At 38.9% G+C, this 27,549-nt stretch overlaps 4 protein-coding genes and 1 pseudogene across 5 annotated transcripts; 4 read left to right on the plus strand and 1 right to left on the minus strand.

Moving 5' to 3' along the window:
• Window positions 1-4,987: 4,987 nt before the first annotated feature.
• LOC114149222 (sialidase-3-like) lies at window positions 4,988-6,962 on the minus strand (annotated as a pseudogene).
• Window positions 6,963-8,354: 1,392 nt separating this feature from the next.
• Window positions 8,355-15,682, plus strand: LOC114149136 (sialidase-4-like). Of its 2 annotated transcripts, XM_028024726.1 has the most exons (4): window positions 8,355-8,488; window positions 8,696-8,778; window positions 9,882-11,204; window positions 15,496-15,682. In XM_028024726.1, the coding sequence occupies exons 2-3, from the start codon at window positions 8,740-8,742 to the stop codon at window positions 10,821-10,823; spliced, it is 981 nt and encodes a 326-aa protein (XP_027880527.1). In that variant the 5' UTR covers window positions 8,355-8,488; window positions 8,696-8,739; the 3' UTR covers window positions 10,824-11,204; window positions 15,496-15,682. The 2 variants fall into 2 exon arrangements, with proteins under 2 accessions (XP_027880527.1, XP_027880526.1); XM_028024725.1 differs by lacking the exon at window positions 8,355-8,488 and having other exon boundaries at window positions 8,495-8,778.
• Window positions 12,180-15,678, plus strand: LOC114149137 (sialidase-4-like). The gene is made up of 2 exons (XM_028024727.1): window positions 12,180-12,512; window positions 14,173-15,678. The coding sequence occupies exons 1-2, from the start codon at window positions 12,294-12,296 to the stop codon at window positions 15,103-15,105; spliced, it is 1,152 nt and encodes a 383-aa protein (XP_027880528.1). The 5' UTR covers window positions 12,180-12,293; the 3' UTR covers window positions 15,106-15,678.
• Window positions 15,683-18,226: 2,544 nt separating the features above from the next.
• On the plus strand, window positions 18,227-21,113 carry LOC114149213 (sialidase-4-like). Its single transcript, XM_028024859.1, has 2 exons — window positions 18,227-18,550; window positions 19,796-21,113. The coding sequence occupies exons 1-2, from the start codon at window positions 18,332-18,334 to the stop codon at window positions 20,729-20,731; spliced, it is 1,155 nt and encodes a 384-aa protein (XP_027880660.1). The 5' UTR covers window positions 18,227-18,331; the 3' UTR covers window positions 20,732-21,113.
• A 1,261-nt stretch (window positions 21,114-22,374) lies between these two features.
• LOC114149934 (sialidase-3-like) lies at window positions 22,375-26,114 on the plus strand. The gene is made up of 3 exons (XM_028026058.1): window positions 22,375-22,529; window positions 24,873-25,084; window positions 25,215-26,114. The coding sequence occupies exons 1-3, from the start codon at window positions 22,526-22,528 to the stop codon at window positions 26,112-26,114; spliced, it is 1,116 nt and encodes a 371-aa protein (XP_027881859.1). The 5' UTR covers window positions 22,375-22,525.
• Window positions 26,115-27,549: the final 1,435 nt, after the last annotated feature.

The following is a 27,549-nucleotide window of genomic DNA, read 5'->3' on the forward strand; positions in this document are numbered from 1 at the left end:
CTTCCTGGATATCGAGCTGAGGAAATTGGAGCCAGGAGACAGAAGAAGGAGGTTCAGCAGAACCTGAAGACACAGAACAAAGTCAGTGAACAAGGAAGAGATGTTCATTATGAATCAGTCGTTCTAGATAATGATAGTGACTGTGACATTGATGATAAGGACAGAAGTCGTGAAATACGTAAAAAAATCGTGTACGACCAACTGTCCCTTATAAAGAAAAAAGAAGATATGAAAAGGACTTTTATGGAGGATAAGATATCGAAAGAAATGAAACATCGGGAAGCTGCAGAGCAAAAGCATAAAAAACTGGCGAAAGAGAAAAAAGCTGCAGCTACCAAATGTCTGACTGACTCATGGGATTACCAGATACGTCGTAAACAGCAGGAGAAGAAGGAACTGCGTGAGGCTGAGAGGAAAGACATGCTGTCCTTAATTGAGTTGGAGAGAGTGTGTGGAGGCGAAAGTATTAAAAGAATCCAAATTGAGAAACGCAAACAGCCTGTTTATGACGACGTTAAGGAGACTCTGCCAGCAGCAAGACCAGGGAGAAGTTGCTCCAAGTCCCGTGAGGGAAGAACGACGTTTTCTGACAAACATGTTGACGGAAAAACCAGCAAGGCTTGCAGACCTTCACTGGGTTGTCAGAAAGTTACCGATACCAAGCATGTCAGATTTCCCTCACTGAACTCCAAATCTGTGCACTTCTCTGAGAATTGCCAACAGAGTTCTAAAAATGTAAAACTCCCATCCATTTTATAGTCAAATGAAGAACTGTTTCTTAGCTGGACAAGGAATGAGATGGGATTCCCTGGAGGAGCTGAGGAGAGGGAAGTCTGGGCCTCCATACTTAGACTGCCGCCCCCACGACCCGACAAGCAGAAGATGATGGATGGATGGATGGATGGATGGATGGATGGATGGATGGATGGATGGATGGATGGATGGCTCTTCAAACCAGTCTTTCCTTTTCTCTTCTGCCTGTCTGTGAAAACAGCAGCTTTCACTTCTCGTTTACATAACATCTTTGTAAGATTGTCTGTTAGCTACGTCAGACATATGAGGCCTTAGCTTTGAAGGTAACACAAATCATTTTAACAAAAGGTTTTCTCTGGGTGCTCCAGTTTTCCAAAAAAAAATGAGAGAGAGAGAGAGAGAGAGAGACTAATCCTACTTCAAATATACGTTTTCTCTTGGTGCTCCAGTTTCTCTAAAAACACAAGTGACAGACAGACATTGTAATTTGCTCTCTTAGGAAAATCAACTAATCTTGTTTAAACACAAGTTTTCTCCGGGTGCTCCGGTTTCTCTACAAACACAAATGACAGACAGACAGACAGACAGATATTGTCTCTACAAACATGATGCTACATAGGTTAGCTAGCTATAAATAGATAGGTCTATCAATAGGTAGGCAGGTAGAAACATAGATCTATCAGTAACACTTTATTTGACAGACTGTGCATAAGACTGACATGACATCATAAACATGACATAACATCTGTCATGAATATGAAGGAGTCTTTATGAATATTTATGACTGTTGTCATGAAGTGTCATTCGGTAAATAATTACACTTTTAAGGCAAAGCTGCATTAAAAGTGCCAACTTTGTATTATTTTGAAAATAAAGTGACATTAATGCAAGATTGGCACTTTTAATGGACTTTCACTGCAACATTTAGAGCAACTTTGCATTAAAAATGTCATAATAATGACATTATTTAACTCCACCTGTGTTCCTTGTTCCTCGTCGGGTCCTCGTCAATGTCGAGTCTAGCTGTCGTCAGTGTTTCCTTGTGCCTGCTGTTCGTTGTTTGGACTGTGCTTTATCATTAAAATCACCATATTCATCTGACCTGGGTCCGCTGCGTCTACCTCACCACTCTCACCACCCGCACCTCATGACAATAATTAATAATGTGAGGCCTTTAAATTATGACAATTAGAATTAAAAGGCCTCACACCTTATATATATTAAGTTATATATTATTTTATATATATATATATGTATGTATGTGTATATATATATATATATATATATATATATATATATATATATATGTTATATATGTCATTATTATGACACTTTTAATGTCATCATTAAAAGTGTGAGGCCTTTTAATTATGACAATTAAGCTATATATTAATATACATATATATATATATATATATATATATATATATATATATATATATATATAATGATGATGACATAAAAATTAAATTAAAAGGCCTCACACCTTATATATATTAAGTTACATATTAATATTATATAGATATATAAATATCAGCCAATATCTTTTCATGGGTCTTAGCCTTACTGGGGGCTAAGCACCCCTAAAAGTCAGATCCTAGATTCGCCCCTGTTCTTAATCTTTCTTTTCTCTGCCCCGGAAGAGTGAGTCCTTCGGTGTTTGGATGCGATACGCACCTCACATTGCTCGGCAGCTCATACAGCGTGACCTTCCGTAGCCACCAGGGGGCCTCAAAGAGCAATTTCTTCATGGAAAAGCAGCATGAGTTACAATTTACAAGTTCACCACAAGATGTCACTGTCTGGCAGCATAAATTCATTTGATATGTTGATGGTAGTTTGTCCTGTATTTTTACTGTCAATGATCACCTTATTAGATTCATCTCTCTCTTTTTTTTTAAAACCATTCTGGACTGGCTTTTGTCTTCAAAACTGTCCCAATGGTATAAATTCCAAAAGGTGTCTAATTTGGCACTCTAAAAGGGTAGAGTGCCTTCTCTGGGTCAGGGGTGGGGGTGTCCTGCCCCAAGTGGAGGTTCATTTGTACAAGAGTACAAGCAAGCTTCTTGTAGACACACTTTCACTTCCTCTGGATGTCAGAAACATATTCAGAGAGAAGTCATGATGCACCCTGTATGGGTTGTAAAATTCAAACGACTTAGAACAATATTAAGTTAATGTTTTCAAATGAATCCACAGCACAAAAAATGTTCACTCCTTAAAGGTCAAGCTTAAAGTTCATGATTTAGTTTTCCATCCAATGCTCTTCAACTTTGAGCTATTAAACCAAAGCAGAACGAGAGAACCAAATGCCTATTATCTTTGCATAATAGGAAGAGAAAGAGGCATGTGAAGAATTACTGTGTCTATTGTGACAAACATGGACATCGAGATGACCAATATTTAGAGCTTTGTGTGTTGCGGACAGCAGGTACAGATATGAATACTCTTAACTATTATCAGAACCTCATCAGTGGATTTCAGCTTAACATGTTTTCAAATCTTCCTAGACATATTGTGAGAGAATCACCAGTGTCAGGAAATGCTACAGAAATGCCTTCATCTGCAGAGGCGACCATGTTGACGCGCCGTAAGCCTACAGATTCACAGAACTAGCTGAGTTTATGTTTAGGCTGAAACTATGAGAAAAGAGAGTCTTCCATGACAATTATGCAACATGTTTGGCTCACCGCCCTCTTCTTCTACAATGCATAGGAGTTCCACTTCTTCATAAATAAAAAATAATAATTTTCTGCGCATTTACATCCATCGACTGACATCATGTCCTGCTTAAAACGGGAGAAAATCAGATTCTCACTTCAACAGAAAGAGGGTCAATTTGAGAAGGGTTGTTCAACCTTTCCTCCAACTATCCCAGTCTCTTTGGCCTTCAACAAGTATGGAATCGTAAAAAAAATGAATAACCAATAAAAAGAGCAAGGTACAAAATAGTGAATGCAAGGTTGTAAAACTAACTGGCTCAAGTGAACATCATCAGTCTGTCTACAGGTCAATCTTGTGGCTGTTATGCAAAGTCACGTGACTCATTTGTACCTTCTGTCTCAAGGTAAAGTCCTCCTGGATGCAGAAGTTAAGTCACCATACAAAGTCAAATTTCTCCAGTTAAGCTTCTACTGCCGCAATTTTAGTTTACATGTTTTATTTTGTATTATTCATATTTTTTGTGATTTTGACTCTTATTTTGAGAAGCTTAAGTAGGAAGTGGATTGAATCCAGCATGTTCGCTGGGGCACCAGAAGGAAGATGCACGTGGTATGAAAGCATGACGTTAGCAAGTGGCTGTAAAGTAATTTAAGTTTAAAGAATTCATTTAATAACCTCATTTCTACCTCGAAAGAAGGGTCAGCCGGCGAGGTATGTTTATATGTATTTATATCATTTTTTATGTCGTTATTGTACTCATGACACCATCTCACTTAAGTTTATGGTGTATTTTAGTTCGCCGGTGGTGTTGGTGTCAAGTGGAACAAACGTGGAGTTATAACAAAAGCAACTTTAAAGATTTGCATTTAAGCTGACTTCACACCAGCAGTTCAATGAACTCTTTATTGCCATTAAGAAGAAGAGGTGGAAGTGATATAAACAATCATTGTTGAGAATGGATGGATGGATTGTTATGTAACAAGTTGAGAAACTGTCAGGCATTTTGTTTTGGAGAAGATGAACTACATGTTGATTGATATTCAGTGTTAGTCTGGTCATCTTGTTTTTTAAAACGTTTTGTTGAGACTCTGTCAGCCTTTACTGTACAGCACTTAAGACATAAGTGTCTTAAGGTTTCAACAAATGGCTTGAAACCGGGAACTGAAACCAAGGTCAACCGTGTTGAGGATTACAACCTCTGTCCATGGTGTGCACACGCTTTTCCAGTTGCCACACAGCAGCCCTCTGGCTAGCTCGTTTAAGAGTTCATGGTGTGCACAGATGTGAAGGAAACAGAAGAACAGATCAGTAACAAGCAATGTGCCTTTAGTTTTTCATACCGTGGAATTTCATAAGACCAAAAGCCGAACGAACAGGGAGACAAGCAGTTTTTACATGTATCTGCTCGCAGTGACATTCCTGACACGCTCATGAAACCTGAACATTGAAATACTTCTTTCTTGTTTTACACAAGAGCGTGTAACGAGAAGCTCATGAGGGTGAAATGAAGGTTGCTTTAAATCTGGGCCACAGAGATGCAGACAGGTACAAACAAGAAAAACACAAGGAAAACCTTATACAAGGGTTTTATTAAGTCAGAAGTCTATACACTGAAATGCAATTTAACTTAAATACACTATGAGTTAATACTGCAAATCATCGCATCATTCATATTTGTAATAATTCGAATGTAAAGCAAGATTGCAAAAGTGATTAATTGTGTTCGTTTTATGCTCAAAAACACATCAGTGCCGCAGCTTAACATGGACTGAATGAGAAGGAATTTGAAGAGGACGGTATGTCACTTTAACAGGATGGACCTTTACTTTGGAATGGCCTGCTGGACATCGTCATGGGTGAAAAATTAGCAGGCTGTCTGTTTGGTACAACATCCCTTCATACACATTTTTTTTTTGAAGTCACATTTACCCTGTGATGCCTTTCTGGATGTCATCATAGGAGAACAGTGAACATGCTATTTCTTCAGTATAAGTTTTCTCTCCACACTCCATCAGACATGCAAACCAGCCATCTTCAATGTAAGTCAGGTCGGAGTAACCACTGGGTCCCTCGTTTATGATCCAAGGATTGCTCCATGCACTTGGATTTGTTGGGGATTTGTTTAGATACACCCCTAAGTCCACTCTTTTGCATTTACTTGTCGGATGGGAGTAAAGCAGCCACGGAGTTCCCCGATTTGAACCGTCTTCCTCAGGTTGAGCTGGGAAGGAGACCACACTCCCCTGACAGCCTGAGTTTGTTTCCACAAGCTTAGACGGGGCTAGAACATCCTCACGATCATCAAGGAACACTTCGACTCGAAAGCCTCCCTGGCTTCGAGCGTTGCAGTACAACATCTTGGCTTGGTCAGTTGATGTCTATTTCACATTCAAGTGATGTTTGTTCCAGCATGTTTCCACATTTGAAGTTCTCCACATTGTCACCACAAATAATGAGCGCATGGGGAGGAGGACAACACTTTGTACAACACAAGGAATCACAGCAACAAAACAAACTAGCCAGGCAGCTACGGCAGCTTTTACAACAGCTAGAACAGGAAGGGTAAGCATAAGCAGGGACGATCAGTTTACCAGTCTCGGTCTGAATACCATGGCCCGGTCCGACACCAAATGTTGCCCAATTCTTTATTTCAGGAAGTGTCTCAGTCAGATCAACGGGGTCGCTCCAGGTTTCGCCGCCATCCTTGGTTGCGATGTAGTACAGACGAGTCTCGTTGATGCTCCAACATATCTGATGGCTTTCTGAAGTGGTTCCTTTAACCCCGATGAAAAACAGGTAAATGGTGTTTCTTTTCTTTGCGTAGATCGGGCACGGGTTCATAGGGCGGTGTCCACCCAGATCTTTCTTCTTCACGACTTCTTTAGAATCTGACCACTTAAACAGGAACAATTAAAGTAAACATCAACATTTAACATTTTGATTGAACTGATGGTTTTTTGGTTTGTTTGTTTTTTTTTGCAACAGTGATGGAAAAAAAAACACAGATTGCTAAAAAGAATTGAAGAATAAATGCTGATATTTACCTCAACTGCCCAAGAGTTGCTGGCTTTAGTCAGGTTTCCTGCTTTCATGACAAGAGCCACGCTGCTGGAATCTTTTTCACATTTTCGTTTCTCTGCAAAGGCCAACAGAGTTTTTCTCTCATGATCAAATATGAGACCAGGGATCCTGAAGATCATTTCCTTGGAGAGAAAAACAGTTGTTTTCTCTTTCTGGGTTTTCATTGGAGTTGAATTGCTGCAGCCCATGGCTTAAAGTCTCAAGTGCAACGTATTACAAAGAAAGTGAGTCTGGCTCCTCCTGTCGAGGCAATTATAAAGGATTGCCTCTTTTATAATCATCGACAGCAGAGTCTGAGGTGGGAGGAAACTTCCTATGTTATTCTTATCTTCAAAACAGTTTTAATTTGTCAGTGGATTAGGAAAATGATTTAGACAACTTCTTTACAACTTCTCAGATGACTAAAATTCACACAGATTTTTTCTTTCATTATCTCCACATGTACTCAGTTCAGACCAAAAGTTTGGACACACCTTCTCATTGAATTCAATGAGAAGGTGTGTCCAAACTTTTGGTCTGTACTGTATATCAATGCAGCAATTTGCACTAATGTTGTTGCCTCTCTGCAAAGCACACAATAATTGCTTTCAGCTATATTTCCTTCTTTTTTTAAAAAAAAAAAAAAGAATTTGTGTAATAACCCTATCCACAGTTATTACACAAGAAACAAATGAGAGACATAAAAAGGTGGAAATGGGTCCTGAAGTTAGAATTTGAACATGGTCCTCTCCTGTGGAGCCAGCTTCTACTTTTAGTCCGTGTGGCAGATAGATTACTTTTAAGACTAGGCTTAAGACATGTTCGGAAGACTGCACAGCGTCGAAGGAAGAGAGGGGAAGACAGGAGCCATGTGGTGCAGGATGATGCTACCTTAGAACTTCTCAGGTGGGCGCAAGTAAGATATCAATGAGCCCTGTGGCACAGGCTCAAATTTGGATGATACCAGCTGCAAATTTGAGAGACCATCCAGGTCAAGAGCAATAAGTGGCTGGGACTCCAGCTGGTGTAGTTTTTCTCCCGACGCCAGGATGTCGGTACCTGGAAGAGCTTCTTCAAACACATCAGTGACATAATCACAATCAGTTTTGACGGCATTGGATTGATAACACAAAAGTTGATTGGGTTATCGGTCAATCAAGTGTATTTGTATAGCACATTTCAACAACAAGAGAGTTCAAAGTGCTTTACATCAGAAAAACACAAAAATCAACAAGTGAAACATTACATCTTCCCAAGTGCCGTCATTTACACATCAAAATGTTGGTTAGTGTTTGTACAGTACAAAAGCAACAGATTGGTCATTAGTGTGGATTTAAAGGAACACAGTGTTTCAGCTGTTTTGCAATTTTCTTTTTGTTTCAGATTTGTGGTGCATGGAAGCTGAATGCTGCTTCTCCGTGTTTGGTTCTGACTCTGGGGACTCAGAGCAGACCAGAACCGGAACCAGAACCAGAACCAGAACCAGAAGACTGGAGAGATCTGAAAGGTTCAGGACGGAGTCCCTTACAAGAAGTCTTTTCTTCCCTTGATAGCTGTGGATATATTCTTCACACATATCCTTTCTCAAGTTTACTGGCATGCTAATTTGCCGCCGCAATTTTCTTCACAATAGAGAAAGAAAAGGTTGGAAAATTAATCAAAGGTGTTGAAAAGAGAAACATCTTCTTTAGTGTACTTAGACTTGTAAAAAAAAAAAAAGGAAGTTTCCCAGCACCCAGAAACAGTGCTTCCGGTTGTCGTGAAAAAGGTTTAATACCGCTTCCGGTTCTCTGCTATGTGTTGAAAATAAATAATTTTATATCAATAAATACACAAATATTCGAAGAAACATGTTGCAGACACCTAACGTACATTAACAGAATATTACTCTAAGAAGCAACAATGTTTCGACCACAGGAAACAGCCAAATGATAACATCTGGGTCGTCATGGGAACAAGAAACGAACGGGAAGTAAGCGCCCATTACAAAAATCGTTGCCCAAAACAACCAGTAAGCAGACCGTTGTTTCTTTAACACTTAAATAATTCTCTAGTTAATCACTTTTCTCTCTATTAGCATCCATGGGTAAAACCAGTTCAAAACGCGGCGAACCAAGAATTGAAAAACAAATCATTTTTAAATCAAAGGGCGGAGATGTGTTCAGGATTCCTGCCATTTACTACAACGAAAATGAGAAAAGGCTGTTTGCCTTTGCAGAGAAGCGGAAATCCAGAGACGAATCTGACGCGGTGGCGCTGGTCATGAAAAAAGGGAAAGTGAACATTAACTCGGAAGTGAAGGTAATTATGTTGTAGCGGCTAAAATCCCATTTATTGACTTTACAATGTCCGTTATATTGCCATTTTCATGTAGAACCAAATAAATGAGACGTAACTCAAAACCCAGCAGAGTAGAAAACCGTTTGCCGTCCCATTAGCAACGCCTGAACAGAATCACATTTGAAAAGTGAAGAGAAACTCGGGAGTGAAGGGAATTATGTTGTAGCGGCTAAAACCCCATATTTTAAGCTACTGGTTGCTGCCGATATTCATTTGGACTTAATCATGGAGCCATTTGTTTCCTACGCAATGTCCATCATATCGCCATTTTCATTTAGAACCAGAAAAATCTGAGTGAAAACCAAAAACAGTAGAAACAGTTTCCCCCTCCAGTGTTGTCCTCCGAACTGCGCAGGTCATTGTGTTCCTGAAATGATAGGATATGATTAATATACACTAATATTACACATCTTCTATTTAGCTAAATTTAATAATAAAAAAGAGTGTAATTAAACTAAAATATTTTAAAATATGGGGACAAAATAGCCCCAAAACGACGTATGTTGTCCTGATTAACCGCCAAACAATGACTTCTTTACAGCAGTAACGACTTTGCAGACGGCAAAACTAAAGCCATTTATGAGCTGCCTCAATGAAAGCCAGGCATAAAATACCATACCATACCAACTTTATTTATGAAGCACTAAATAATTTATTATTAATAAAATACATTAAATAAAGCTGACCGTAATCTTCGATTAAATGAAGCACATGAAACAAAACTTCCACAGGTAGGACGTATTTATAAGGAATCTGCCGAGTAAGCAGTATGTGACGTAGCATCGATGTGCGCAAGCGCATTACCACAAGGTAGGACGGATTTAAGGGTAGCACAGATAAGCGGAACAGAGCTGTTCGTTTTCTTGTCAATAGGCCCCCGAGTGGAGATGATCGCATGAAAAAAAAAAAAAAAAAAAAAAAAGATGAATGGCACATATAGTATGTGCAGCAGCTAATTATTTCAACAGAACACAACCTAAGACATTAAATAAATACTGTATGTCACATGCTGTATGTATCGTTTCACCTTAAGTTCTAAATCATATCTAATTGATCTTTTTCAGTGGTCAAAGCCTAAAGTACTAATGAGGAAGTGCTCCTGTGGATATCGTCCGATGAACCCCTGCGTTGTGTATGAAAACCACACAGAGACATTGTTCCTTTTCTTCATCTATGTCATTGAGACAGAGTTATGGCAGATAGAGCATCACCTCAACATGGCCCGTCTGTGCTACATCACAAAGAAGAAGAGTGGCAACAAGTGGAGTGAAGTCACTGATCTGACCGACGTGCTGCCTGAGATTAATAGCTGGTCCACGTTTGGTGTTGGACCGGGCCACGGCATTCAAACTGAGAGTGGCAGAATGATTGTTCCAGCTTATGCTTACACAGGCCCAGAAGACAAAGAACCGATTCCACATGCGTTCTGCTTTTATAGTGATGATTATGGTAGCACATGGAAATGTGAGGAAATGCTGTCTAAAGCATCAATGGAATGTCAGATGACTGAGATTTTGGATAGCAGCAGCAAAGACAGCTTGATCTACTGCAATGCTCGCACTTTTGGAGGCCATCGAGTCCAAGCTAAGATAGATAAGACTGGTTTCCATACACTCACAACTGTTACACCCCTTGAGGAACTAAATGCAGGTTGCCATGGGAGTGTGATTTCCTTCCCAGCTCAGTCTGGAGATGAAAACACCAGTCAGGAAAAGTGGCTACTTTTTTCACACCCAACAAAACAGAAGTCAGATTGGGAAAGTCTTCATTTGGGAGTGTATCTGAGCACTTCCCCAGTGAGATCAATTCAAAATTTGAATCTGGTATGGAGCCAACCCTGGGTCATTAACAAGGGACCCAGTGGTTACTCTGACCTGGCCTACATTGAAGATGGCTGGTTTGCATGTCTGATGGAGTGTGGAGAGAAAACTGCTACTGAAGAGATAGCATGTCAGGTGTTCAGCTATGACGAGATCCTGAAGGGCATTCCAGATTTCCGAACTTGAAAAAATTGTATCATCATTATTCAATAGAAGAATATTTTGTGTGGTGTAATTGGTGATGTTTGCTAACTGTGCAATGTAGACCTCAGGTTGAATTGCTATTAAACATTCTTTTGACGAATCGCATATTTCTGTATTAAAATGGCTTATTTTATTGTTCTGATGTAATATTCTAATTTTAATTGTTGTGTTCTCATTAGCTATGAGCAGAAAGCAGAAGCTAAACCATTTGTATCCTCTGCAACATCTGTTCTAAGTTAGCAGGGCTTCATAGCCACATTGCCTTTATTTGATTCTCTTCAGTTTGGTTTCCTTTAATGAATGTGAAGTATTTTTATTGAATCTGTGGAATTAAAAAATGATCTAGTTCAATATAATCTGAAAGTGTTTTTATCATTCTCCGTAAGAATATTGTGAATGAGTGTGTTCAAGGTCAGTTTTCATTTCTTTATGGTCAAACTGCAGGATGCAAACACTGGTTTTGAGTCATAGAGGTGCAGAAATAATGGAAATTAAAGAAAACTATTTTCTCACAGTGAACTGCCAGAGTTTGACCAGATCCAGACATCCTCAGAAGTGTAAAAACAACACCATCTCGCTTTATTAAGAAGAAATCCTTTTGGGAACAAAACAGATTGAAAAATATAGTGAAATCATCCATCCCTTTAATTGAGTTAATGGCAATAAAACAACGGAATTATTAAAATTGGGAATTTTAAAAATAAGAGTTATGCCCTACATAGAATTGTTTCTGGAACATATTAATCGCGATAAAAGCAAAAAAAAAATGAATCCATGACCATGATTGCATATTTTGCATTTACCAACAGCACTTTAGCTGAGACCCTTTGTTTTGAAGCTCTTCCATGACACATTGACTTACAATTTAGCAGAACAAATAAGACAAAATAAAAAGAACATTTGTTTGAAAAACAAAACAAAGAAAAAAATCTGTATCTGTCTGTATCACTGTTCGCATTGTTTTTTTTTACCACTCTGTCACTGATTTACTAAACTTAAAACATTTTTAGTGCTTTGACTTTCTCCATGATTACTTGGCTGAGTTAAACGGAAGAATTAAAATACAGTTTCCATGGCAACATGGCACAAAGAAGTAGAAAGAGGTGGACAGTGGCCCCATCTACTGGTCGTCTTCTGTGCACCACAAATCTGAAACAAACGTCCTGAAAACGGCAGAAATGAAAGTTCCGTTAAATCAAGACTAAAAGCCACCAGTTTAGTCGCGTTTGAGTCATTATTTATTTTTATTTGATAAATGGAATCAACATATTGATGATTTTGATGATGGCACTCAAAGTGATGACGCTTCTGTGTTGTCATGGCAACAAGGAACGAACGAGAAGTAAGCGCCCATTTCAAACACGGTTGAACCAAAACTAGCAGCAAGCAGACCGTTGTTTCTTCAACGCTTTCTAATTCTTCAGTTAAACATTTTTCTCTCCATTAGCGTCCATGGGTAAAACCAGTTCAAAGAGCGACGAACAGACAATCGAAAAACAAATCGTTTTTAAGTCAAAGCGCGGAAAAGTGTACAAGATTCCTGCCATTTACTACAACGAAAATGACAAAAGGTTGTTTGCCTTTGCAGAGAAGCGGACATCCCAGGAGGAATCTGACGCGGTGGCGCTGGTCATGAGAAAAGGGAAAGTGAACATTAACTCGGAAGTGAAGGTAATTATAAAAAAATATGGGATTTTAGGCTACTATAATCCTATATTTTAGGCTACTGGTTGCTGTTGTTCCTGGTAGGCTTTGGTTTTACGTGCGCTCAAACAAGATTTAATCCTGAAGCCATTTATTTCCGTTACTGTGTCCTTTGTACTGCCATTTTCGTTTTGAACCAAATAAATGAGACGTAACTCAAAACCCAGCACAGTGGAAAACCGTTTGTCCTCCCATTAGCAACGCCTGAACAGAATCACATTTCATTTTTAAAGGACCCATGTTCAGTTGAAACAATAGACTTTATTTGAGAAATATTTATTTTAGATGCGAAAATAATACAGTAATGATACTGTAGGCTGTTTAGTTTTATAAACTGTAATAAAATGTCACACGAGCGCCTTGTTGCTCGTGCCGCAATGCATTCTGGGTATGCTTAGTCCGACTGCGCTAGCTACATCCAGCCAAAATAGCGAGGAGTAACGTCATTAAAACTTTTCAAATTGAACTGAAGCCCATTGAAATGAAGGGACTGTAGAAATGACAAGATGAAGATGAGGACTAAAGAGAGGAAGAGGACAGAGTAGGCCACTGTAGGAGTTGGTGTTTTGCTGCTTCGGCTTCATAAATGAAACAATGAATGTGTTTGTGGCCACAGTAAAGTAGCCCGAACCAGCTCTCTGTTTAAAGGTTTCGAACCTCTTGAGACCGATGGGCCTGACCCAAGCGGGTCAACAAGGGGTCTGATTAAGTTGGTGTCTAGGAGAATTTGAGCTTAGCAGGTACCGGACACAGTAAGAAATCCAGCAAAACAGGAAAAATTACATAAATTGTAAAAATCACCAAATTATCTTACTCTAAAATTATGGCAGAATGAACCTTTTGAATGTAATAAATTTGCAAGACAGAGAGACTCATACCACATGAAAAGCCCCTTCCTGGGTAGATCCATCAGTTCTTTATGTAAAAACAAGTCAAATTTTCCTCTATGGCCAGATGTAGCTCCAAAAATTAAATTGAAAACAAAATCTTGAACTTGTTCTTGGCAAAAATTGGGAAAGTTCTTGGATTAAACAAAGAGGAAAAACTCAGCATGAAGCAGCAGTCTTGACAGTAAATCCAAATTCTGAAACCTCAACCTTTGACCTCATCAGGGTTCTTCGCTCTAGTTAAGGCTCATTTTTTCTCTCAAAACCCGCTGGTCTTCATGATCTCTTCTACCGATGTGAACACGAATTCTGTCCCTGAGGCACAACCCTGAATGTTAGCGAGTGCTTCTGCTTTATACGTTTTGGGGCGATGCCTACGTGCATGAATCAATAAAATCATCCCTCCTTAATGGGAAAAATCTACTTTTTTGGCATCGGCACTGTTGTGAAAGAGTCTCCCTATAACCATCTATACTCTGTCCAAAACAACTTCTGCTTTTCCCACACCACATCTGAGTCTGCTCCTTATCTTACCGATGAATACATCGTATAAATTTGCAAAAAATTTAGACAAAGACTTACTTTGTACATCACATTACTTCCCATTATTGAGGTCATTGTTCAATATTAACTCGAATGGCTCCTACATATGTGAAGCTACTATTACAACAGAACACAACCTAAGACATTAAATAAATAATGTCTTAAGTTTTAAATCATATCTAATTGATCTTTTTCAGTGGTCAAAGACTAAAGAAGTCGTGAAGAAGTGCTCCTGTGGATATCGTCCGATGAACCCCTGTGTTGTGTATGAAAACCACACACAGACATTGTTCCTTTTCTTCATCTATGTCATTGAGACAGAGTTATGGCAGATACAGCATCACCAGAACAAGGCCCGCCTGCGCTACATCACAAAGAAGAAGAATGAGAAGAAGTGGAGTAAATTCACTGAGCTGACCGACATGCTGCCTGTGTTTAAAAACTGGTCTACATTTGCTATTGGACCGGGCCACGGCATTCAAACTGAGAGTGGCAGAATGATTGTTCCAGCTTATGCGTTCACAAAAGACAAAGAACCGATTCCACATGCATTCTGTTTTTATAGTGATGATTATGGTAGCACATGGAAATGTGAGGAAATGCTGTCTGAAGCATCAATGGAATGTGAGATGACTGAGATTTTTGATGGCAAAGTAGATCGCTTGATCTATTGCAGTGCTCGCAGTTCGGGAGGCCATCGAGTCCAAGCTAAGATAGATAAGACTGGTTTCCATACACTCACAACTGTTACACCCCTTGAGGAACTAAATGCAGGTTGCCATGGGAGTGTGATTTCCTTCCCAGCTCAGTCTGGAGATGAAAACCCCAGTCAGGACAAGTGGCTACTTTTTTCACACCCAACAAAACAGAAGTCAGATTGGGAAAGACTTGATTTGGGAGTGTATCTGAGCACTTCCCCAGTGAGATCAAATGGAGAATTGAATCTGGTATGGAGCCAACCCTGGGTCATTAACACGGGACCCAGTGGTTACTCTGACCTGGCCTACATTGAAGATGGCTGGTTTGCATGTCTGATGGAGTGTGGAGAGAAAACTCCTACAGATAAGATAGCATGTCAGGTGTTCAGCTATGACGAGGTCCTGAACGGCATTCCAGACTCCCAGACTTGAAAAAACTGTATCATCATTATTCAATAAAACAATATTTTGTGTGGTGTAATTAGTGATGTTTGCCAGCAATGCAATGTAGTCTTCATGTTCATTCTTTGAGCAGCTATTAAACATTCTTATGACGAATCGCATATTTCTGTATTAAAATGGCTTATTTTATTGTTCTGATGTAATATTCTAATTTTAATTGTTGTGTTCTCATTAGCTATGAGCAGAAAGCAGAAACTAAACCATTTGTATCCTCTGCAACATCTGTTCTAAGTTAGCAGGGCTTCATAGCCACATTGCCTTTATTTGATTCTCTTCAGTTTGGTTTCCTTTAATGAATGTGAAGTATTTTTATTGAATCTGTGGAATTAAAAAATGATCTAGTTCAATGTCATCTGAAAGTGTTTTCATCATTCTCCGTAAGAATATTTTCAATGAGTGTGTTCAAGGTCAGTTTTCATTTCTTTATGCTTAACCTACATGTGCTGCATTTTTATTTTTTTTACTTATCTTTGAATTAAATGTTTTTAAGCAAAAACATGTCATGTTTGGGACACAATAAAGCCTAGATATCTATCTAGAAAACATCTCTGTGTGTGTGTGTGTGTGTGTAATACATGCTAAGAGTGGAACACTTTCCTAAAGGTGAAGATATATCACAGATTTCAAAAGAAAATAAAAATGAGAGACCGTGGATAATATAAGAAATAGCGCCCCCTTCACTTCTGGAGTGCAATGGCCCCATTTCCAAATAATGTATGTGACTGAGTGGTCTGTCCCCGCCCCTTTCTGTTTGCTGCAGCCAGGTGTACTTGCAACCCAACACAAGTTACAACGGCCTGACCTCATGTTTAAAAAGAAGCCGAAGTATGTCACCTATTGAGGTATGTGTCTTAATAACATTACATTTTCTTTGAGAACATTACATTGACTATGTTCTCTTTCTTTATAATGTCAGCCATGAGCAATTCAAGCCAATGCTACCTTGCTGTAAGTTAATGTTAGCTAAAGTTATTTAACTCCATTCCTGTAACGTTTGCCCTTAATTTTAAACATATTTTGAAGGCAGGCAAAAATGTTTTTTCCCTCCAATTTTAATCTAACAAATTAAAAGCTAATATGTTAGTCAAAGTTTTCCTTTATGTACATTATTTAGCAACTTGGCTGATGTGACATGGTGCTTGTGTGCTTTGCTTTGGCAACTGTAGCCACATGAAGACCCATTTTAGCCTAAGGACACATGGTGGAGGGTGGGATGGACAAAGGTGGCTAATGAAGACACGCTACAAGGTGTGGAGGATGATCATGAGGACCAGCCACCAGAGAAAGAAGTCCCTGTTTGACCAAAGAGAAAAAGCAGATGAAATATTCCCCAAGAAAATTAGGTAAGGCATTTTTGTGTTACTATTTTCTGCAGGTGAGGTGGGATGTGAGGGGACCGGTAAGTAGGGAACGGGGAGCAGGAATCAACATCCACCAGCTGAGTTAATAAATTACGTTTTAGACAACTGATTGTTGTCAAATGTAAAACTAGTGTTTAATCTATTTATTTATTAATACACTTCTTAAGTCATAAGCCAGAGTATCTGGTTGGAAATAATTTTGAATGCTAGTTAAGTGAAAAGATCCACTCATGTTCCTAAATCTATACATTAAATGATGCATAGCAAGAGGCTGTATGAATTTCTGCCAGATGTTTTGTTCAGCTCTAGTCATTATGCTACTTGTATTAAGAAATAATTGTATTGCACTTTATAACAACCAGTCAAGTTAACTAGACAATTGTCTGGCGGTCCACCATTCTGACAGTGTGCAGCGTGGGACATTTTTGGAAATGGTATTTAATTAAATGCAGAATTAAGATCACGTTAGATTTTTTTGTTTATTCGTTTTTGTTCCTTATTTGAAGTGACCACAGTGGATTGAGTCGTCGCCCACTGTGAGAATGTCCAGAAGAGATTCACCAAGTTTGAATTCATGACAAGGCTTTCGCCATGATTGACACTGACCACAACCGCTGCAAGAGCAGCCATAGTTTCTGAGCATTTCTGGGAAACGTCAAAGAGCTGCTTCCAGGAAATGAAAACAAGAAGATCTCCCTGTTATCAGAGCGTTACAGGCAGGCCGCAACGAAGGAGATGGCTGACTGTTGAAAGAACCTATTTTCTTAAGTTACAGAATAAGTAATTCTGTGTCAGTATTTCAGAGTTACAATACACTCACCAGACGTTAAACCCTCTGTTTTAAGAACAAGTAATCCTTTGTTTTATTCCAGTGTACAAAGTGTTTGCTCTACAGCTTTGCTGGTCGTTCTAAGTAGTCCAGTGTTTTCCACTTCACCTGAGGTAAGACTTAACATTAATGACAATGTTAATATATTGACACTGTAATGACACTTAATGACATCTTTATAGCTGTTGCTACTTGTTTCACTTTACTTGAGGTAGTATTTAACATTAGTGACTATTAATATAGCATTTGATACTGTAATGACACTTAGTGACATTTTCATAACTGTTATTTGTTTCACTTGATGTAAGAGGAATAATTAATGACTCTGTTATTAAATCATTGGACCGTGTAATAAAGCTTAATAAAATCTTTATTGTTGGGCCTACTTGTTCCACTTTATTTCAGATAGGGGGAAATATTAATTACTGTTTTGTTTTGTTTGACTTTAGTTTGAAATACATACAAAAAAAAAATCAGTATTTCTGTATCATTGTTCATATTGGGTTTTTTGGGGGGGGGGTTTACCACTCTGTCACTGATTTACTAAACTTAAAACATTTTTAGTACTTTGACTTTCTCCATGATTACTTGGCTGAGTTAAACGGAAGAATTAAAATACAGTTTCCATGGCAACATGGCACAAAGAAGTAGAAAGAGGTGGACAGTGGCCCCATCTACTGGTCGTCTTCTGTGCACCACAAATCTGAAACAAACGTCCTGAAAACGGCAGAAATGAAAGTTCCGTTAAATCAAGACTAAAAGCCACCAGTTTAGTCGCGTTTGAGTCATTATTTATTTTTATTTGATAAATGGAATCAACATATTGATGATTTTGATGATGGCACTCAAAGTGATGATGCTTCTGGGTTGTCATGGCAACAAGGAACGAACGAGAAGTAAGCGCCCATTTCAAAAATCGTTGAACCAAAACTAGCAGCAAGCAGACCGTTGTTTCTTCAACGTTTTCTAATTCTTCAGTTAAACATTTTTCTCTCCATTAGAGACCATGGGCAAAACATGTTCAAAGACCGACAGGCAGACAAAAGGAAAACAAATCATTTTTAAGTCAAAGGACGGAGATGTGTTCAGGATTCCTGCCATTTACTACAACGAAAATGAAAAAACGTTATTTGCCTTTGCAGAGAAGCGGACATCCAGTAACGATTCTGACGCGGCGGCGCTGGTCATGAGTACAGGAAAGGTGAACAGTACGTCGGAAGTGCAGGTAATTATGAAAGGCTACTGGCTGCTGTTGTTCCTGATACGCGTTGGTTTTACGCTCAATGCTCTCAATCAAGATTCGCTTCATGATCTGTGATAAATAACTCAAAACCCAGCACAGTGGAAAACCGTTTGTCCTCCCATTAGCAACGCCTGAACAGAATCACATTTCATTTTTAAAGGACCCATGTTCAGTTGAAACAATAGACTTTATTTGAGAAATATTTATTTTAGATGCGAAAATAATACAGTAATGATACTGTAGGCTGTTTAGTTTTATAAACTGTAATAAAATGTCACGCGAGCGCCTTGTTGCTCGTGCCGCAATGCATTCTGGGTATGCTTAGTCCGACTGCGCTAGCTACATCCAGCCAAAATAGCGAGGAGTAACGTCATTAAAACTTTTCAAATTGAACTGAAGCCCATTGAAATGAAGGGACTGTAGAAATGACAAGATGAAGATGAGGACTAAAGAGAGGAAGAGGACAGAGTAGGCCACTGTAGGAGTTGGTGTTTTGCTGCTTCGGCTTCATAAATGAAACAATGAATGTGTTTGTGGCCACAGTAAAGTAGCCCGAACCAGCTCTCTGTTTAAAGGTTTCGAACCTCTTGAGACCGATGGGCCTGACCCAAGCGGGTCAACAAGGGGTCTGATTAAGTTGGTGTCTAGGAGAATTTGTCAGCCTGTAACTGGATAAAAACGTCAAACAAACACCATTTCAGCTCAAGACTGATCAGGCTGAGTAGCCCGTAGCCACCAATAGCCACGCCCGTTAACGGCGAAAGAGTACAGCCGCCTACACTCTTTGTCCAAACCATCTTCCGCTTTTCTCACGCCACTTCCGAGTCACTTTCTGTTCCTTATAAATACATCTTATACAAACAAAACATCATTTAAATGACAAAGACTTACTTTGTACATCACATTACTTCCCATTATTGTTCAGTATTAACTCATTATTGATATTTGTAGCATTCACTTCTTCAGTTACCAAAAATCATCAGACTGCTTACAAGTTTGACTTATCAATTATATAACTAATGCAACTTAAATCAACAGTGCGTCATTATAACCCCGTCCCTCTTCCGACATTCTCCGTACACAAAATGGGAGTGGAGCTAAACACATGAAAAAAAACACGAATGGCTCCTACATATGTGAAGCTACTATTACAACAGAACACAACCTAAGACATTAAATAAATATGCCACCTTAAGTTCTAAATCATATGTAATTGATCTTTTTCAGTGGTCAAGGCCTACAGAAGTAGTCAGGAAGTGCTCCTCTGGATATCGTCCGATGAACCCCTGCGTTGTGTATGAAAACCACACACAGACATTGTTCCTTTTCTTCATCTATGTCATTGAGACAGAGTTATGGCAGATAGAGCATCACCAGAACAAGGCCCGTCTGTGCTACATCACAAAGAAGAAGAATGAGGAGAAGTGGAGTGAATTCACTGAGCTGACCGACCTGGTGCCTGTGTTTAATAACTGGTCTACGTTTGCTATTGGACCGGGCCACGGCATTCAAACCAAGACCGGCAGAATGATTGTTCCAGCTTATGCTTACACAAAAGACAAAGAACCCAGTCCACATGCGTTCTGCTTTTATAGTGATGATTATGGTAGCACATGGAAATGTGAGGAAATGCTGTCTGAAACATCAATGGAATGTCAGATGACTGAGATTTTGGATAGCAGCAGCAAAGACAGCTTGATCTACTGCAATGCTCGCACTTTTGGAGGCCATCGAGTCCAAGCTAAGATAGATAAGACTGGTTTCCATACACTCACAACTGTTACACCCCTTGAGGAACTAAATGCAGGTTGCCATGGGAGTGTGATTTCCTTCCCAGCTCAGTCTGGAGATGAAAACCCCAGTCAGGAAAAGTGGCTACTTTTTTCACACCCAACAAAACAGAAGTCAGATTGGGAAAGACTTGATTTGGGAGTGTATCTGAGCACTTCCCCAGTGAGATCAAATGGAGAATTGAATCTGGTATGGAGCCAACCCTGGGTCATTAACACGGGACCCAGTGGTTACTCTGACCTGACCTACATTGAAGATGGCTGGTTTGCATGTCTGATGGAGTGTGGAGAGAAAACTGCTACTGAAGAGATAGCATGTCAGGTGTTCAGCTATGACGAGATCCTGAAGGGCATTCCAGACTCCCAGACTTGAAAAATTGTATCATCATTATTCAATAAAAGTATATGTTGTTTGGCGTATTAAGTGATGTTTGCTAACTGTGCAATGTAGACCTCAGGTTGAATCTTTGAGCAGCTATTAAACATTCTTTTGACGAATCGCATATTTCTGTATTAAAATGGCTTATTTTATTGTTCTGATGTAATATTCTAATTTTAATTGTTGTGTTCTCATTAGCTATGAGCAGAAAGCAGAAGCTAAACCATTTGTATCCTCTGCAACATCTGTTCTAAGTTAGCAGGGCTTCATAGCCACATTGCCTTTATTTGATTCTCTTCAGTTTGGTTTCCTTTAATGAATGTGAAGTATTTTTAATTGAATCTGTGGAATTAAAAAATGATCTAGTTCAATGTCATCTGAAAGTGTTTTCATCATTCTCCGTAAGAATATTTTCAATGAGTGTGTTCAAGGTCAGTTTTCATTTCTTTATGGTCAAACTGCAGGATGCAAACACTGGTTTTGAGTCAGCTTGATAAACCCTATAATTCACTGTACTGTAATCGTATGTGTTGTTGTATTTGTACATGTCTGCTGACTGTGAATTTATCAGTTACTTCTAAACATTTCTCATTTTTGACGTTGAAAAAAATATATATCTACAACCGCAGATTCACTTGAGTATTTCTGTAGACGACAGAATGTGTGCTGGAAGTCTAAAGTGTAGATAGTGAAAAGGAATGGTGAGAGTACAGTGCCCTGTGGTGCTCCAGTGTTGCTGACCACCAGGTCAGACACACTGTGGTCGGTTTGTGAGGTAGTCATAGATCCAGGCGATTGTTGAGGCCTCCACTTGTGTCTTCTGGAGTTTCTGACAAAGATAATCAGGCTGAATTGTGTTAAATGCTCTGGAGAAATCAAAGAACATGATCCTCACAGTGCGGCATGCTTTGTCCAGACAGTGGGTTTGTTGAACAAGGTGCATGATGGCGTCTTCAACTCCATCTCCATGTCGATAAGCAAACTGCAGGGGGTTTTGACATGAGCTCGTCTGCTAATACATATTAGCCAGCAGGAGTCTCTCCAGAACCTTCATGATGTGGGATGTCAGGACAACAAGTCTGTAGTCATTGATGACTGATGGGTGAGTTTTCTTTGGTACCGGAACCAGGCAGGAGGATTTCTACAACAATAGAACCTTGTCTTTGGTTACGTCAAGGTCGAGGAAATGTTGCAGAATCCCACAGAGTTGCTCTATTCATGTTATTGTTAAGTGCCTTGAGTTATAATCTATAAATCATTCAGAGTTACAGTACATGGCCACCTGTAGAGTCTGGTCCAAACCACAATAACACTCTTGACTTAAGGAAGCAAAAGGGGGAAAAAATTTCCTGCAGCACCAGGAAGTTAGAAGTAAGCCAAGTTCTTGTCAGTACATCTTCCATGGTCCACAACCTTTTCATCAAGCATGACTGACATGACTGATGGGTGAGTCCTTTTTATTACATTTCAAATCAATTCTGATTTTTTAAAAATGGTTTTCAAAAAAAAGATTAATAATAGAGAATTTATGGCAACACTTGAAAGTTGACATTTGAAGGTACTCTCCACCAGTAGAGTCCCAGGAAGTTACAGGTAAGACAAGTTTCTATATGATATGTATAAACAGGTGCATGATGACATCATCAACTCCATCTCCATGGCGATAAGCAAACTGCAGGGGGTTTTGACATGAGTTTTTCTGCTTATTCATGTGGTCCAGCAGGAGTTTCTGAAGAACCTTCATGATGTGGGTTGTCAGGACAAGAAGTCTGTATTCATCGATGACTGATGGGTGAGTTTTCTTTGGTACCGGAACCAGGCAGGAGGATTTCTACAACAATAGAACCTTGTCTTTGGTTACGTCAAGGTCGAGGAAATGTTGCAGAATCCCACAGAGTTGCTCTATTCATGTTATTGTTAAGTGCCTTGAGTTATAATCTATAAATCATTCAGAGTTACAGTACATGGCCACCTGTAGAGTCTGGTCCAAACCACAATAACACTCTTGACTTAAGGAAGCAAAAGGGGGAAAAAAGTAGAAGTAAGCCGAGTTCTTGTCAGTACATCTTCCATGGTCCACAACCTTTTCATCAAGCATGACTGATGGGTGAGTCCTTTTTATTACATTTTCAAATCAATTCTGATTTTTTTAAAATGGTTTTCAAAAAAAAAAGATTAATAATAGAGAATTTATGGCAACGCTTGAAAGTTGAAGTTTGAAGGTACTCTCCATCAGGTGTCACTAGGTGGGTCATGATGTGTCAAAATCAGCTGTTGTTCCGTCACATATCCCCCAGAGACCCTCTGACAAAGACCAGCCTGTTGTGGAAACATGTCAGGTAGTCTACGTCACAGACAAAGACCATGTGTCTGATAAGAAAAGAACCTGAAGACACGATGAACTTCATTGGAATATTGGGTAGAGACCCTTCAAACGTCTGCTGGGAGCTCTGGAATGAGAGGGACACAAATCTTCCTCTGTAGAGAACTTTGTGCTGTCAGGACAGTAAAGATAAAAGTTATTAAAAAAATAAGGGTTACAAGGCAACCAGTAGAGTCCCAGGAAGTTACAGGTAAGACAAGTTTCTATATGATATGTATGAACAGGTGCATGATGACATCAACTCCATCTCCATGGTGATAAGCAAACTGCAGGGGGTTTTGACATGAGTTTTTCTGCTTATTTATGTGGTCCAGCAGGAGTTTCTGAAGAACCTTCATGATGTGGGCTGTCAGGACAAGAAGTCTGTATTCATCGATGACTGATGGGTGACTTTTCTATCGGAACCAGGCAGGAGGACTTCTATAAATCTTCCTCTGTAGAGAACTTTGTGCTGTCAGGAAGAGTAAAATAAAAGTTATAACCTCCTCTGACTGATGCAGTATTTATCAGTAAATAGTTGCTGTACAGTATGAAGCTGTTTAGGAGTGTAGAAAAGATCTGGCAGCCCGATTAGAGTGAAAAATCAAATTCTTGACTCAAGGAAGCAGGAAGAGAAAACACATTTTTGAAGAAGTTCCAGGACGTTAGATTAAAGCCAAGTTCTTGTCAGGACATCTCACCAGGTCCACATTCTGTCCATTAAGTGTTCAACTATCTGTTTGCTCAATCTCAACAACCTGCTTCTGCATCTCAAGCAGGTTTTAGCAGTTTGCCTTCTTCTTGCATCAGGTGTTCAGCTTGTATAATCTTAAACGTCCTCATTCTACAGTCTCAACTAAAATGAAGAGTTCTTTCTTTCCATGCTATCAAAATCAAAACTATATCAGACTGGACAGATATTGGTCTACTCTACTTTCCTCCATTGTTGGATTCTACAGATCTGTTCAGTAAATCTGAATATTTCTGAAAACTCTGTTTATCTCAGGGACTTTATCACTAAGTGCAATTAATCTATAAAATCTACAAATAATATGTATTTAGTGCAGTTATTTAGTGATTGTTAGTCTAGAGTGGCATTAGTTTCATTCATTATTTTTGCTTTATTAGTTATTTAAGGCAAACAGTTTTTGGCTTCTTCATTCTCACATATAAAACTGATAGTCATGTTTTGCTAACAATGCTTGGCTATTCATTTTTTCAGCTTCTCTCCTTCCTTTGATTATTTGTTGGTATAAATGAGAAAATTAGAGTCAAACATTTTCTTTTCATTGCAGTAAACTAAATTCACAGCAAACTTTGCTCTAAGACTGACGTTAAACTTCCACACAGCGGTTAATAAAGCATGCTAGTTTTAGTGGTGGGATCATGATTGGGACGAACCTGACCCAGTTAGTGAAGAATTGCTGAGAATGAAAGCTAAAACACTGAGCTTTCCATTCGAGCTTTACAGTATAGATATACGAATGATAGAAGAAGAAAAAAAGCTACACCTGCAGGACCAGTTAGCCATATTGTCAGGTTGTTGGCTCAAATTTCAACTTCCTCAATATTTGTGCCTTTTGCTATTATTTGTTTTGGCAGGATCTGAACTTATCTGATTTCTTCTTTTCCTTCTTGCCTTAGCTCCTCCCTCCAATCTTTCAAATATAAATATTGCCCAAAAACGAGCAGCAAGCAAACTGTTGCTTCTTCAACGCAGATTGTTTTGGCTTTTAATTGTTTTGGTTGTATAACCATTTTTCTCTCCAACAGCATCCATGGGCAGCAATGAAAAAACCACCGTCTTTCAGTCACGGGAGGGAGAAATATTCAGGATTCCAGCTCTTTACTACAACAACAATGAGAAAAAGCTCTTTGCCTTTGCAGAGAAGCGGACAACCGCAGATGATGCTACCTCAGTGGCTCTGGTCATGAGTGAAGGAACAGTGGACATTGACACAGCCACTAAGAAGAAGACGGTGAAGGTAATTATGTGAAACAACTACTCAATTTCAACACAATATTAGCTAAGACATATTAGATAAATATATAACATTGTGTATGTGTTGTTTCAATTTAGATCTTATGAATTATATCTAATGTGCTTTTTTTCAGTGGTCTCTGCCTGAAGAAGTAGTGAAGAAGTGCTCCTGCGGATATCGTCCCATGAACCCGTGTGCAGTGTATGAAAAACACACACAGACACTGTTCCTTTTCTTCATCTATGTCATAGGAACAGAAGGCTTTCAGATAGACAACCACTGGAACAAGGCCCGTCTGTGGTACGTCACAAAGAAGAGTGACAACAAGTGGAGTGAAGTTACTGAGGTGACCGACGTGCTGCCTGAGATGAAACACTGGTCCACATTTGCTATTGGACCGGGCCACGGCATTCAAACTGAGAGTGGCAGAATGATTGTTCCAGCTTATGCTTACACAGGCCCAGAAAATGAAAAAGCTGCTCCTCATGCATTCTGCTTTTATAGTGATGATTACGGTAAAACATGGCGTTGCAGTAAAATGCTGTCTGAAGCATCAATAGAATGTCAGGTGGCTGAGATTTATGATAGCAAGGGACACAGCTTGATCTACTGCAATGCTCGCAGTCAGGGAGGCTATAGAGTTCAAGCTGAGATTGATGACAGAGGTTTCCACGCAATAACGCCTGTTACACCCCTTGTGGAAACAGGTGGAGGCTGTGAGGGGAGTGTGATTTCCTTCCCAGCTCAGTCTGGAGAACCAAACACCAAGTGGCTACTTTTTTGTCATCCAACAAATCCAAAGGAAAGACTTGATTTGGGAGTTTATCGGAACAACTCCCCACTAAATTCAAATGAAAACTGTAGTGGAGCTTGGAGCAAACCCTGGGTCATTAACAAGGGACCCAGTGGTTACTCTGATCTGGCCTACATTGAAGATGGCTGGTTTGCATGTCTGATGGAGCGTGGCGAGAAAACGTATACTGAAGAGATAGCATGTTTTCTGTTCTATGATGACCTCATATTGCAAATATGACTTAAAAAAAAGTCTTGTTTTTATTCCACTAAAAAAATTATTTGCAGTGTATTTAGTGATGTTTGTTTACAATATATTTTCAAATGTAGTTCATATAAATACAATCAAGAATTTCATTTGTCACATTAAAAAGTACCTTTTGAAAACAACAACCTTTAAGCAGGTATTAAACATAAAACAACTTTTGATGAATCCCACATTTCTACATTAAAGTTTTCTGATCTGTTGTAATATTATATCCTTAAGTTTTTATTAGATGTAAGCAGGAAATCAGCACGATTAACAGAAAAATTATGACTTAAATGCTAAAACATTATATTTTACCTTCTACAATAATGTATGTAAACAAGTCTCCATAGTTACTTTGTCTTCATTTGCTTCTCTTCAGTGTGGTTTCATTGGATGGGTTATATTTTACTCCATGTAGTTTTATTTTTGTTTTATCTTGAAATATCTGTTTATAAGTGAATACCTATCTAATGAGAATTTCTATCATGTTTGGGACATACAACAAAGTCAAGGTATCTATCTTGAAAACATCAGTGTGTGTGTGTGTGTGTGTGTGATCTATGATATGATTAGTGAATTAAGTTACTGAAATAAATGAACTTTTCAGTTATACTGTATTGTTTGTCTTCATTTTCTCTGGTTGCTCAATAGTCTTAATAAATTATTAAATATTTACATTAACTTAAGATTCCAACTGCATACTTTTAAATTCAACTTCATGTAAAATATGTATCCACTCAGTCCTCTGGAACGAGGGGGAGATACAATCAAAAAAAATAAATTCTCATTTCTCTTTGGAATTTACAAAAAAAAAAGTTAAACATCCATACCAAAAGTATCCATGTGGTTGCCAAACACTGAGCAGCCAAATGAAGTAAACCAAATCAATCAAAATATGTCTGGCTGACACCAATCAAACCTTTCTCCACCGGAAAAGCAGGACGAGTGAGGCACTATACTGCCCTCTAGCGTGCAAATAACCTAACTACTAAATAACATAAAATTGTGAACTTTTAGAAGAGAAAAAAACAAATCTTTTTATGCAACATAGCATTAATAAACACTAGTCACCAGAGGAGAAAGGTTATGATAATTCTAAGGGCTCCTGACCAACAGGGGGGCCTCCACAATTTATTTATTTATTTTTTGTTTTTAGCAGTTAAAATTAAATGTTACCACTCCCAGACTGAAAAGCACATCCATAATTGCCCTGAACTTCCCTGGATCTGCATGAAATGGTTCATTCCTGCTTGGAGCATTTGATGGTGACGGTGTTCAGCAGCAATCAGTGGAAGACAAGAACGACTGTGAAAAAAATAGAGAGAGGGAGAAAAAAACAAGTGTCAATTTATAACCCAGTTTTTCTCCAAGAGAGGTGGGTAGACTGTGTGAGATTATCAACCATTTAGCATAATTAGCTTAGCTA

Source organism: Xiphophorus couchianus, chromosome 8 (genome assembly GCF_001444195.1).
Source record: "Xiphophorus couchianus chromosome 8, X_couchianus-1.0, whole genome shotgun sequence".
NCBI classification, from domain to species: domain Eukaryota; kingdom Metazoa; phylum Chordata; class Actinopteri; order Cyprinodontiformes; family Poeciliidae; genus Xiphophorus; species Xiphophorus couchianus.